Genomic DNA, 13867 nt, shown 5'->3' on the forward strand with positions numbered 1-13867 from the left:
CCCCCCCCGCACCATCCTCCAACCACAATATGACAACAAACCAATCACATGCCACATCATCTGCTTTCATCTGGAGTAAGAACTAGGTCGCTCTTGATCAGGAGAATCGCCATACATCATTCTGCGGGTCCAGCTACATGCATTACATTACATTACACAAGCCAAGTGGAGGAGCTACTGACTGATGCTGATTTAAAGAGGTTTATCTCTCTCTCTCTTTGGCAGCACAAAAGTAATTATAACACTCTTTTTATGAACTGTATCTCCTCGTGGGACAGTCAGAAATACTACAATGCATATGTCTTGCTTCCCAAACACAATTTTAATCATATTGTACCAAAAATATACACTGCTTTGACCTGTTCTCAGTCATCAACTCACCAACAGTAGCCTACTTCATTACAGCCTAATCTTTTGGCTTCTGTAATCTAAAATGTCAGTGTATGGCGGCTGTGAGCGGACATAATGATGGACAGCTGCTGCTATCAGTAGTCCAGTGTTGTATCTTAGGCAGTTAAGTCTAGGCATGTTTATGTACTGCCAAGGTGACAAGGGATGACAGGAGTACTTCATACACTTAGCAATAGGTGGCTAGCTTTGGTATCCTGCTGAAATCAGCTGCTCAAAAAAAACATACACCATAGAGTCAGTCTTACCCTGACATGTTGAGTGAAAATCACAGCTTCAAATTTCACTGTGCTGCAAGTTACATACCCCATTTTTGGTGAATTTAGTGGCTAAATTGGGTCGAAAATGCTCCTCTCGGTGGTCTCTTGAGGGCGGTGTGAACAGGCTGGAGGCTAGCTTCAGCTTTCTGATCCCCTCTCCCCTCCCCGAGTAGTAATAAGCCGCTCTGGTTGCTGTTGTGACTTCACGGCCGGCGGAGCCACGGTGCTGTTTTCAGTCCGACATGGCTTGGCTCGCTGTCGTCGTTGTTGTTGTTGTTATGCCCTTGGGTACATTTTGGTGGGGGTGTTGGCTTGGTTTCATCCGAGCAAACGTGTCGGTGCATGCATGATGACCGAGAATGGCACGGCAGCTCTGTAGTTGCTACCGTTAGCTAGCTAAATAAAACTCCTCAGTTATACCCAAGCGAGGATTAACGACCTAAACTCCGGCTGACAGGACAGGCAGTGTGATTTACGGCCAAATCAAACTCGGATTGGTGAAGCTGCCCTTTTAAAGAAAATAAAAATGAAATAAAATAAATAGAAAAACAAAAGTTAAAATGTCAAAAGAGGCAAACGAAAGATAGCTTTAACGTTATCCATTCGTTGCTAACCTGCTGTCGGTTAACGGCTGCTGATGTGAGCTGTGAAATATGACCGGATAAAGACGGTAAATGTACAGATACTTATCCTCAACCGAAAGGGAGGGAAACCGTTAACATTCACCCGTCAATCTCAATAAACCGACTGTTCATAAATCCCAGTTTCCGCTGGTCGCTGGATCGTCTTCATCGTCCGCTGTGCCATCAATTTCTCTCCCTTCCGACCAAGACCGTCCAAGATTAGTGAGTTTACCAGCCGCAAAATAAGTCCTTTACAGCGGACATCTTCTTGCAGGAGAGGGCTTCATCTCCTCTGCTTCTGGAGAAAATGCAGAGAACAGTCGGTGCATGCTCCAGGCTCCGGCATCACATCCTCCAAACAGATTATCTACCGAAGGTTTACGTGCAAAATGTACGCCGGTTTCTCTCGGTCTTATTTCTCACTTGTAACGAAGCCTCAATTCGGATTCATGCGTTGTCTGAATATGCTGCGGATGCTGATGCTCCCTCGGCCGGCTCTTTCTCTCATTATCCCCAGCCTGTCTGGTCTCTGTCAGCCCCTCTCGGCTCTCATTCATCAGCTCCGTCCTCCGCCGCTCTCATGGGGTCGTTAATATAACGACGTCATCACGTTACCGGCTAACTTTTGACGTCATTGGCAATAAAGAGTGTCATCACATCCGGTGTGCAGCCAAGATAAAGTTGTATATTTTGCAACGAATCAAGAGTACAGGTCACTAAACTACACACATGGCCGGAATAACCTCCTAAGGGCCCCCAGGTTAAAAGTGGCTTGTTGCACCCCCTCTCCCACCCCCCACAACTGCAGCAGGATATAGATGGGACAGGTATCAAGCATAGAGACAAAAATATATCAAGAAAGTATTTTTACATTAAACAATATATACATTGTTAGTGTGTTTACACAAGGCATAATATTGCACTTCCTGTAGATGTACTGCTATGGCTTTCTTTGATTATATGGGTCATGGGTCACACCATCTATTATTGACAAACACTGCTAGCCCCCTTCCTTTCCTCTTACCAATCTCCACGGAAACCGAGAAGTCTGTTTTAATGTTCACACTTGTAATCAGATGTGATGTGAGTGTAAACTATATAACGCTGTTAGCGTTATGTTACTCACACTTTTAATGTAATCTTATTAGACAAGTGACATTAGACAGGGAGGAGTTGTTAAACAAAGTGGAGGAGAGCAGAGCACAGCAGCGGGAGAGCTGGGTGAAGGTGCAGGAGAGAGAGATGAACCTGGGTGCAAACTTTGCCACTGACTCTACAGCCCCATCTAGCTGATCTTTATGGGTGTGTTCAAAATAAAAGGTGCTGTCTTCTAAGTTGTGTATCAAATCCAGATGTAAATACCTGGAAATAAAAGCTGAAATGTTGATCTCTTGTATCATATTCATCTTTTGGTGTCAAACCCAAATGTTTTCAGTCTACAGCAAAAATAAAGGACTTGGCCTCACTGTTCCAATACTTTTGGAGGGGAGTGTATACTGTCCCCAAAAAGCCAACATGCCAGTTGATCAGTGGATGGAGGAGATGCGGAGGAAAAGGGCAGATAAAAAATAGATTTGTGATATTCTTTGTCTCTATGTGTACGTAATGTAAATAGTTTTAAAAGAAAAAAAAAGTCGTTATATTTTAGTCTTATTCTAATAGTTTCCTAGCCTTATTTATCTTCTATTTTTAGTTCATTTATTATATTTTATTTATTTTATTTTAAACACTTAATTTATTTCTTAGTATGTGTGCTATAATTATAGGTGTGTGTGTGTGTATGAGAGGGAGAATTAAGGTGTGAAATATGTAATAAATTTACTATATTTCTACAGAAGTATCTTTCACTTATTCAAACACTAGCATATAATGAAAATACAACAAAGGAAGAGAATAGTATTTCAAACAGTTCCACATTGCATGAAAGCATGCAAACTAATCAGATGTGTATAAGAGACAGGTTGTCTTCCCTCCCAGATACCAGGAGAGGCAGCCCAGGTGACCGTTCAAGGCAGCGACGGGGAAGAACGCCTCCTGTCCTGGGAAGGAGAGTCTCTAGAGGTGAGATTCACTTCAAACATCACAGTTTCCTCTAATGAATATCAGATCTATATTAACACACACTGCTCTCTGATCTTATCTTTCCGCTGTCTTCAGCTGCCTGATGGAGGCCATTTGCAACCGGCTCTGCCGTCTTCACCCAGTGGCCATGTGGTCCAGAGTGTCTGTGAGGACTTGGTGGTCATTCGTTCTCAAAGATTATGTGGCCATTAGAGAGACAGTGCTGGCCAGCCAGAGGTTGATGGCTCAGAACCAACATCTGGTAGAGTCCTTCTGTGTCAAGCTGTGTAACATTCACAAGAGCCCCAAAAAACAGGGCAGTTTTTGTGATAGATTTGTGATATTCTTTGTCTATATGTGTACATAATGTAAATAGTTTTAAAAGAAAAAAAAATGTCTTGTTATATTTTAGTCTTATTCTAATAGTTTCCTAGCCTTATTTATATTCTATTTTTAGTTCATTTATTATATTTTATTTATTTTATTTTATACACTTAATTTATTTCTTAGTATGTGTGCTATAATTATAGGTGTGTGTGTGTGTATGAGAGGGAGAATTAAGGTGTGAAATATGTAATAAATTTACTATATTTCTACAGAAGTATCTTTCACTTATTCAAACACTAGCATATAATGAAAATACAACAAAGGAAGAGAATAGTATTTCAAACAGTTCCACATTGCATGAAAGCATGCAAACTAATCAGTCAGAATTACATTGTTGCAGTACTTTCAATACTTATTGAATTCATTGGTCAGAAATTTAAAAATAAATATCAAATATATTCTAGCCAAAAGTAAATGCAAAACGTATGTGTCTAGGTGTGGTGATTTTTACAAATATTTCTTACATTGCTATATAAAGTTTATTATTATTTCATTATTAATAATAAAATTTTGACATTATGTAAACACTAAACAACACAATGAACTGCTATTTGGCTGTATTGCATTCACACGAAGTCCCCATCCAATTTGTATCACTTATTAAGTGATATTTGATAGATTTAGAAATCCCCTATACAGACTATTGTTCCCCAGCTTCAGATTCAACCTGCTGTAGTCATAGACTGTATATAAAAATGGACGTAGTTTACGGGGCTGAAAAGTGAAGCCAACGCGGAAGTGCCTTAATGTGCAACACCACCGAGGTTCCGCTGGGGGCGGGCTCCAAAAAACTCTGGTTCCAACACACACTCATTATAAAAACACCAACTTCTCTCATGAAATACTCAGTCGATTATTTTTTTCCGGAACTCATTACTGTGTGATGGGCTAAATTCACACTTCTTTTTCAGTGTTCTGGTGGTCCATCTGAAAATAATCACCAAATTAATTAAATATTAGGCCTTAAAAACATGTATTTTGGGGGGCGTGGCTGTTTGATTGATATACCTGGTCTGCAATGATTGATCAGATGACACGGCAGGCCGGGAGGTCGATCACCGGAGGATCAGTCACCGGAGGAGAGCTTGGGTCGTGAGCGTTTCGTATTGAATCAGTTGTGTTGAATATTATTGTTCTCAATATTTGTCCGTGGAAGAATAATTTAGCACCGACAGTTTTGCTGTTAGTTATTTAGTTTTAATGAGTTTTCGTTTCACAGTAATTATGGCTCATTCATTAACAAACTGGAGATATGACGATGATTTACAGTTTTTTTCGGTATGTAAATGTTTATTTTCTGAACGTCCTACAGTTTTAATGTGTATGATGCTAGTAAGAAAAGCTAGTTCGTTTTTTCCCTACGTGCTTTGACCGGAGAACAGGAGACAGTTAACACTTTGCTAACCTAGCTAGCTAGCTAGCGGGTAACTTAGTGTTTGTTATGCTAACCGTACCTGGTCCCAAACATGTAAACATTTGCAGGACAAAGATAAATATAGTTTAACTTATCTCACTCTCATGTTATTAGAAAAAGTCAGTCGCTGATAGAATTTTCCTACATGCAGCAAAACATTCAGGTTTATCTCATTAACTTATTTTCTGTCTCCTCTTCTCGCTGGTATCTTGTTGTATTGAGTTCAATACACAATCTATACTAGAACATTATCTTGTAGTGGTTTGTCATTTAATACTGTAAATTCATACACAGGAGTCCTCAACTGAAGCAGGTATTCATGCACCTGTCCTGACAGCTGGTATATGTGTGTGATTAACTGTGATCCACCATGTCATCATTAGTGACTGCAGCTGACATGATAGGCAGTTCGCCTCTACCGCCTTTGTGACCATTTGTGTGTAATTTGTTATTTGGTTTTAGATGCTGGTGGTAGTGATTGTTGGGGACTGGGCTAGGTTTAAAATTCTGATTGTTAACACCTGGTTTTATGTTGCTTCTCTTTTCCCCTGGCTGGATCATAACCTAAAGACTGGGAAGACGTTGTGCCATGACTACTATTATATGCGGACGCTGTGAACTGAAACCTGGCTCTGTGAGCAGTCAGTAAGTGAAATACTCTGTAAGTAAAATTTCCCGGGCTGTTTTATCTTCTTTTCTTGCTGAAATCAACTGCCTGATACTAAATGTGAGTCCCACAGTGTCGGAGGTTTTCCTTTCTCAGCAAAGCGGTTCTACAAAGGGTTTATATCTCGATGCTTCATGTGAACAGTGCCACATCTACTGGCCTGAATGCAAAATACAAATGTTTGTTCATCACAAATTAAATGTAAGTATAAGGGACAAGCATGATTGTATTTTATATTCCGAGCATAGAGTTATATACAGTCAAAGCAAATCAAAATGTTTTGTATGTGTCAATATCAGTCAAGTTAAGCTCAATGTCTTTGTTTTAACTTAAGTGTGAAAACTAACACCTGCCAGACAGAGCAGGAGGAATAACAAGTTGTCTTCCCTCCCAGATACTAGGAGAGGCAGCCCAGGTGACAGTTCAAGGCAGCGACGGGGAAGAACGCCTCCTGTCCTGGGAAGGAGAGTCTCCAGAGGTGAGATTCACTTCAGATATCACTGTTTCCTCCTCATATCACAATGCTGTTACTATGTGAGGATTAATTTGTAATTTGTGCTTTCTTTTATTTTGCAGCTCACATCATGTGCTGTGGTACAGTGGATGGATGGGCATCGGTTGGTCGTCACATGACTCACTATCACAGGGGGAGGAGCCCTGGAGAGAGATCAGTTTCACCTGTACCTCAAGTTCTGTTAGTAAGTTATATGATAAGTTTATGACGCTGCAGTGACTCACTATCGCCTCTTGAGGAACAAAGTGGTAATACAAGATGAAACAGGACATGTAGCAGCAGTTACACAGTGAACCTTTCTAAGGCAATCTGCGGTGACTTATTTCTTCATTAACCCCATTACCATTCTGTTCAAAGGAATGCATTTTATTAAGCGTTGCTGTATATTGGGCAAACTTTAAATAAAGGGCTGATTTGTTTTAGCATTTGTAAGTGTATTTGATTTTTTTGTTTTAATTCATATGTTAGGTGAACCTGGATGAAACTAATGCAGTACAATGGAATAGGCTTGCAGTAAATCTTCCTTCATGAGGATTATAATGTTCAGTATTTACTGAATCTGTTTGAAAAGTGTTGGTTTATTTTAATGTTCATTGTGGAGGCTGAAATTGTATTTGTGGTAATGTTTAAGTGTACTGAGAAGTGTTCCTAATATTTAGTCAAATCTGATTCCTTTAAATGCAATGGACAAAATATTAGGAACACCTCTCAGTTTGGGTTAGTTTATATACAGTGGTGTCAAAGTGTGACACCACTTTCCCATGTAGCCTCACATGTTGCTCCATAGCAGCTCTAGTATTGTTCAAAATAAAAAGAACATAGCTATTTGAAAGTGTCGTTATTTATTTATTTTTTTTAAATGTTTTATTTATTTTTGTCTTATTAGCAAATATGGTTGTCTTCATCTAGATTTTTAACTGTTTTATTTAGTTTGTTTTATGTTGCTGGTGTTGTATTCTGTAAGTTGTTGCCAATAAAAACATTATATTCACCAATTGCATTTACCCCATAAAAATTGCAACATCATGCAAAACAATACAAGTAAATAAATGTAAGAATACATAAATAAAATCAGTTTAGTTAAAGAACCAGTTTTCACAAATTTGAGGGTTTTTATTTATTTTATTTTAATGCTGTAACAGCGTTATTATGGACAACAGTACAGAGTCAGTCACATTAGCCAAATACAAAAAAGAAAACACTTATAAAACTTAGAAAAACATAAATATGAAAGTAACATGAATGAAAAATATCTGACAATTACACAAAAATTCTGATTTACCCTAATTAAATTTCTCATGAATTTCAATTTTATGTGATTTACCTTTTGGAATTGGTGATTAGTAAACCAACATCGTCATTCGATTGAGAAGACTTGTTTTGTAGTGTTTCTCTACCGTTTTTCTATTGGTCAGATTCAGTCAGCAGACATAGGCCTTGTGCCATTGGTTGCCTCTTACGGAAGACAATCGCAGCCGTGCTGTTATTTAGTACATCACGAACTCGAATGTAGTATTACTTTTATACAACAGTTCTACGAGCGCGATATTAGTTGCATAAACAAGCACAGATTATGATTTTTGTTTATTTTATAATTTATTTGGGAACGCCCACACAAATAGTTCCCAAAGCAACACACGAACATTTTCCTGACCTGCACAGAGAACACATCATTTAATTCAAATGTTATTTCTGGAAATTTAATTACTTTGCAAAGTTTGATACAAGCTAAGATGGATAACGACCGTTAATGTAACGCTAATTGACGGTTAATATAACACCTGTAAAGCGGAGTGATACATGAAGTTAAATGTCCCAGTGCTGTTGTATCAGAATGCCTCTCGTCCAATCAAATTAGTTGGTCAGAACTAACCGTTAACGGCAGACATATTTAAAACCAGAGAACTTATACAGGACAAAAGCTCACCGGCACCTTAGACTTAGATATGAACGGTGGATAACTGGCAGACTCAACCCGCCAGGAGATACAGGACTTTAGGAATTTCTTTCAAAAATGAAGGTATTTACTAAAATTTGTTACACAGTTCAAGAAATAGTTCAACGTTTGGGGAATGAGTTTGGTGCCTTTCCTCTTTCGTCAATCTTCCCATTGAGTATGAAGGAGGCGGTTAGCTTAATGCATATGTGTCAAACTCAAGGCCCCCGAGAGCTTAAAAGGTCTGATTATCTTATAATAAATAAGGCAAAAGGGTGCGTTGACCATAAACTACATTTCCCATAATGCATGCCGATCATGTTACCCGTGAAGTGACGGCATCCCGCCACTAGATTGCAGTGTTTCCACATCAGTGCCATTTTTTTCCGAATTAAGAAATACAAACAATGATCCCAAAATGTCCAGGAAGAGAAAAATTGATGCAGATGGAAGGCTGTTTCAAGAAAGATGGGAAGGCGAATATATGTTTGTGCTACAAGGAGAAAAACCGGTACGTCTTTTGTGTTACGAGGCAGTGGCGGTTGTCAAAGAGTACAATCTACGTCGGCATTTTGACACCAAACACGGAGCTAAGTATGCCGAAGTGAGCCTTCAAGAAAAACAACAAATGGTGCAAGAATTAAAAGGCAAATTGCGATCGCAGCAGGATGTGTTCAAGAGAACCACAACCAAAAACAATGCGGCAGTGAAAGCTAGCTCTATTGTGGCTGAAGAAATTGCCCGCGCTGCAAAGTCTTTTTCAGACGGTGCATTTTTGAAGCAGTGCATGCTGAAGGTCTGTGAGCAGGTGTGTCCCGACCAGATACAGACTTTTAAAAATGTCAGTTTATCAAGAAAACACCATTGTGGACCGAGTTAAGGAACTAGCAGGAAAACCTGGCAACACAGCTGGCCGAAGAGACACGCTCACATTGCTCGGCCATCTTTTTCGTGAGTTTATTTAACAATTATTCTTTTCAGACAAGAAGCAAAAAGCAGGCGTCTAATCTTTGGTTTGAGTTTTGCGGCTGAATAGATATTTGTTGATGCATATTTTTATCAGCTGTAGCTGGTTGGTTTGAAAACGCTTTCTCCACCTGACGTCATGTTTCCTTCTGACCTATATATGAAAGCGACAAATGTGGCGTTTTGAGGCACGGCGCAGGTGCTTACAACGGTTGCTAGGTTACGGTTGCTAGGTTACAGTCGCTGTAGGGGGCAGGGCTTAACGAAAAGTCAATCCTTTGATCGGACACGTCACCTGGAATGCCTTTGAAGTTGGAATGACGTAGTTAATGATGTATCAAAGACATATACTGAGTATATAAGTAACAATGAGTTTAATCACATTTATGTCACTTTAGCACAGTGAATGACATTACGCAGATGTTTGATATTTAGCTCCTCGTTTACTTTATATTCACTTAATATTTGTTCTGAATAACCAGCTCTGCAAATATTTCTGACAGGAATATTCACGACTGTCCCTCCAACACATTCAGTTTTCATTGCTGCTAGTGTTCCACTGACAGACCCGTACGTGAAAACTAAATCAAGAAGTGTGTAAAACACAAAACGTTGCTATGGATTCAAGAGAATTACCAGACATAGTGGAGATGCCGGAGATTACATCCGAAACTGTTCGCCCTTTTGTTGTATCCTGTCTGACAAGGATGACACATGAACAGTGGGCATTATTAAAAGCCGGTACCCCTGATGTTACCATCAAGGTTATTTTGGCAGACCTGCTTCTGAACATAATGTCACTTGCTACAAAAACAGTGTTGACAGCCCTTCAGAAACAAAATTTATTACCATCTGACGTGGCTATTCAGTCCAGTCTGGGCAGTACCATCGCTCAATGTTTTGCAGACGTACTGAAAACCGAAGAGCAAGACAAGAACATTGGCTCTGAACGACTGTCAGTCTTGATCGGGAAAGAAGTTACAGAAAGTGTCAACTCTGTCCTCCTGGCTAACATGTGCTCTGAGAAGCCCGTACTACAACATGTCACTCCACCCTGCATGCTTAACAGGATGGTTGGTCATGCCTGCAAAATGTTGAAGGCTTTTGCAGCCACAATGAGAATTCGAAAATCACCACCATGTGAAGAAAGCCAGACCACCTCTGTACATGGAATAATTTGCAAGGAGGTCAGTGCACTCACAGAACCTCTTATGGTTGAAGTCCCAAACTCTGACTTTGAGCTGCTTCAATCTGGATCTTCTCTGGAGATTCAAAGTTTGGCAGAATTCATCGTTCAGTCAATTACTGAAGAAACAGAGAGTCTGAAAGCAACAAAATGTTCAAGTTCAAGCCCCAAATCCAAGAAGAGCCACAAAACTCCTTTGAAAGGAGTGAAGGCAAAGCTAAAGACCTTTTTTGCCAAGAGATTCATCAGCGCATCCTTTCATCGGATAGTCGCACAACTAAAGACAAAATTCCAGTGGGACGCGAAAGCTGAAAGCAGAGAGTCAATCCAGTCACTCATGGCTAGTGTTGACTCTCTGCTTCTGGCAGAAGATGGAGAAAACCAATCAAGTGGAAATGAAGATCAGGCGTTACAGAGATTCATCGACCTTACACCTGATAATACCCAAGTATTCACAACAGAACTTAGTGATTTGCTCCACTCTCACATAACAGAGGTAATTCCAAGACCACCTCAGTCCAATCCCAACATGTATCTTGACATACAGAGCAGAGTGGTTTGTTTCCAAGCACTTATTAGCTGGTGGCTGAAGACTCAGGCTGCCGGCCACAGTCGCAGGGTGGCGCTTGCTTTAATGGACACTGAGCCATTGGCATCATTAGAGCTCCAAGAGGAGACAGCACCTTTGGCAGCTGCTGCAGCGTCTGCGTCAGTCTTAGTTTGTGAGGCAGCTGCTGCAGCGTCTGCCTCAGTTTGTGAGGCTGAACCTCTGCAGGGTTCAAGAGCACAGGCAGAAAAAAACAAAATGTCTGTCAGGGTTCTCGTGGAAAAACTTGTTACCCGCGCATTCAGAAAGGCAAAAGTGAACTTTTCTGAAGACTCAGGTGTCATCATTCAACACCTGTTTGAAAAAACATGGGCTGAAGTCAAAGGCACCAATTTCAACATTACCCCAGAGACAATTCAACACCTCGACAAGACCGTTTTCAAGGACCTTTGTAAGAGATGGCGCTGTGCAGAGATGGTTCTGATTTCCATGAAGTTACAGGAACCAGAACTTGCAAACTACATTGCTTACTCTTTCAAAAGACAACTGACATCACCAAATCCACGCAACGCCATCTCCAGATTCTTCTCTTCTATGAGAAAAGGCATCTCCAACATTTTCCGATGAGGAAATACAGTTGTCATTTAGATGACATGTAATATTTATCTTGAAGGAAAAAAATGTCTCTCTTTTTCTCTCTTTTACTTCAAGGTAAATATTATGAATAGCCCTCTCTCCTCTGCTATCTCCTCTCTGCTATCTCCTCTCTCCTATCTACTCTCTCCTGCTTGTCTCCTCTTTCCTTTCTCATGTCTCCTCTCTCCTATGGGTTTCCTCCGGGTCCTCCGGTTTCTTCCCACATTCACCAAAAAACGCGGTTCATGTCATTTCGATGACATGTAATACTCATCTTTTCTCCTCTCTCCTGTCTCCTTTCTCCTCTCCCTATCTCCTATCTCCTCTCCCTATCTCCTATCTCCTGTGGGTTTCCTCCGGGTGCTCCGGTTTCTTCCCACATTCTTTAAACAATAAATGAAAATCATTTAAAAGATAGTCAACTTATACTAATTTTTTTTGTAAAGAAATGAGTTTTAACATGATAATGTCATTAATTATTCAAAAATTATTTGATTCTGTGGTCAGTTATAGTTGTCTAATGTGTGTAAACTTGTCAACGTAGGAATAGTGGTTACTTAAACTTACATATACATACATTTTATAATAGACTATGAGCCAATAATGAAGCCTTTTTGAATCTGACTTTCACAAAGAAACATAGTTTGCCCATAAGTGCAAAGGACTAAGACATTTAATGAAATAAATAGATAAAAGAAATGGAAATTACACACAGCCTTGAAATTTAATGGGACCAGAGCCTGCATGTAATGATGCACCTCTATCCTGTAGAGGGAGCTGTGGCCCACATGTTCTGTCACATACAAGTCTCCACAGAAGCCGAGCAGCTTGGGCGTGTGCTCCTTCTCCTGCAGCGCCACCATCAGAAGGAATTCATTGATCTGGAGAAGAGCCCAGATAGACTTGGCCTCTGCTAGAGACACTTTGCCGTCCTGATTGATACAAGCCAGAGTGATGACCCTGTCCACCAAGGTGTTCAAAGATGGCTGCTCACCAAGCTTAGCCTGCAAGTAAATGTAAATGTGGTATAAATAAAAAAAATATTGATATAAAAATATTTGATTTAAACAGTCTACATGTTTGTCATAGACATATAACATTTCTGTATCCAAGACATATCAAACACACTGATACACAAACTATTTCCTAGTTTGTGTGCTTGTTACACTCAATGAAAGAGTATTCGATTAGATCAGGTTCTGCTCTGTATGGCAGTAGTTGTTCCATATAATACACTATGATGAGAGATTGTAATTGCTGAGAAAAAAAAAAACAACCTTTTGGAAACTGTGCAGGATCTCTTTAAATTCATCCATAGAGGCTCCACGAGTGGGTTTGTCAAATAAGCTCATCTCCTCTTGCAGTACAGTCTGGAGCTCCGTCAGTCTTGACTGGATCCTCAATAGCACACTTGATCACAACGGGTCTCTCCTTCCACAGTCCACTGTACACCTGCAAATATAACAATGTGAGAATAGTCAGATGTCTAATGCTTGTATGTGTGTGATTCACTGAAGGTCTGAGCTTCAGGACTTTATTTTTAAATACAGGCATTAATTTACTACAGGCCACAGGTCTGTTTTTAACAGTTGTACGTGTTGTGTTAGACAAAATAAACACTGCTTAAAACTGCCATTTCCGGATGGATGACAAATTTCGTTGTGGAAAGCCTGACAGTCATGTCTCCTAAACGTAGCTAAAGCATTTTTCCTGCATTCCTATAATTGTTGTTGTGTAACTGTCTGAAAGACAGGTTTCATTGTTCATTTTCTACATTTCATATGTGTCATATAAAGTCATGATAATCTGAGTTCATAAAGTAATTAAAAATGATTAAAAATTATATAAATAGGATATTAAAAGGTGATAAAAAAAAAGTTTGTTTAAAATTATAGAAATTTAAAATAATTTTTGGTTGTAAATTAGATGCCTTTCATGTAAAGTTTTGTGTCACATGATCAGAATTTGGCTAGGTGTATGACTGTGGCATTGTGGGTCAGCGCAGTGGATTACAACATCATGGTGGCAGAGGAGGAATATACAGCTCCAAATTGACATTTTTTCTGCACGTGGTTCAAGAGGCGCACCCGCGTTTTCACGGTGTCTTCTGATGTTGCCGAGAGGGAGAGAAATTAATGTTTGACGTCTGTAAGAAGCATGGCCATTATTGCTGAACCCGTGTAGCTACAGTGAAAACGTAACGCCAACAAGGCCAAGTAAAGAGCGGCGCATGTGGGATAAGGAGCCATATATCATCAGGAC

General features: G+C 39.9%; 2 protein-coding genes and 2 long non-coding RNA genes across 5 annotated transcripts in view; 2 read left to right on the top strand and 2 right to left on the bottom strand.

Moving 5' to 3' along the window:
• Window positions 1-1848, bottom strand: part of homer1 (homer scaffold protein 1) — a 20891-nt gene extending 19043 nt beyond the window's left edge. Inside the window, exon 1 of one of the 2 annotated variants that reach the window (XM_087178248.1) lies at window positions 715-1848. In XM_087178248.1, coding sequence (XP_087034374.1) covers window positions 715-719 — 5 coding nt within the window. In that variant the 5' untranslated portion in view covers window positions 720-1848. The remainder of the gene's footprint in view (window positions 1-714) is intronic. The other variant, XM_023422327.2, reaches the window with a different exon arrangement.
• A 2884-nt stretch (window positions 1849-4732) lies between these two features.
• LOC111666839 (uncharacterized) lies at window positions 4733-7329 on the top strand. Its single transcript, XR_002761611.2, has 4 exons — window positions 4733-5017; window positions 5724-6021; window positions 6215-6298; window positions 6397-7329. It is a non-coding gene; the product is annotated as an uncharacterized LOC111666839 (long non-coding RNA).
• Window positions 7330-9886: 2557 nt separating this feature from the next.
• Window positions 9887-11596, top strand: LOC147818198 (uncharacterized). The gene has a single exon (XM_087178233.1). It carries the CDS (start codon window positions 9887-9889, stop codon window positions 11594-11596), a length of 1710 nt encoding a protein of 569 aa, XP_087034359.1.
• Window positions 11597-12260: 664 nt separating this feature from the next.
• On the bottom strand, window positions 12261-13057 carry LOC147818199 (uncharacterized). The gene is made up of 2 exons (XR_015438219.1): window positions 12883-13057; window positions 12261-12609 (listed from the first exon to the last, which is right to left on the bottom strand). It is a non-coding gene; the product is annotated as an uncharacterized LOC147818199 (long non-coding RNA).
• Window positions 13058-13867: the final 810 nt, after the last annotated feature.

The sequence above is a fragment of the Seriola lalandi genome, unplaced genomic scaffold (assembly GCF_002814215.2).
Source record: "Seriola lalandi dorsalis isolate HSWRI2012SDOR001 ecotype SW California unplaced genomic scaffold, Sedor1 jcf7180002054680, whole genome shotgun sequence".
Classification (NCBI taxonomy): domain Eukaryota; kingdom Metazoa; phylum Chordata; class Actinopteri; order Carangiformes; family Carangidae; genus Seriola; species Seriola lalandi.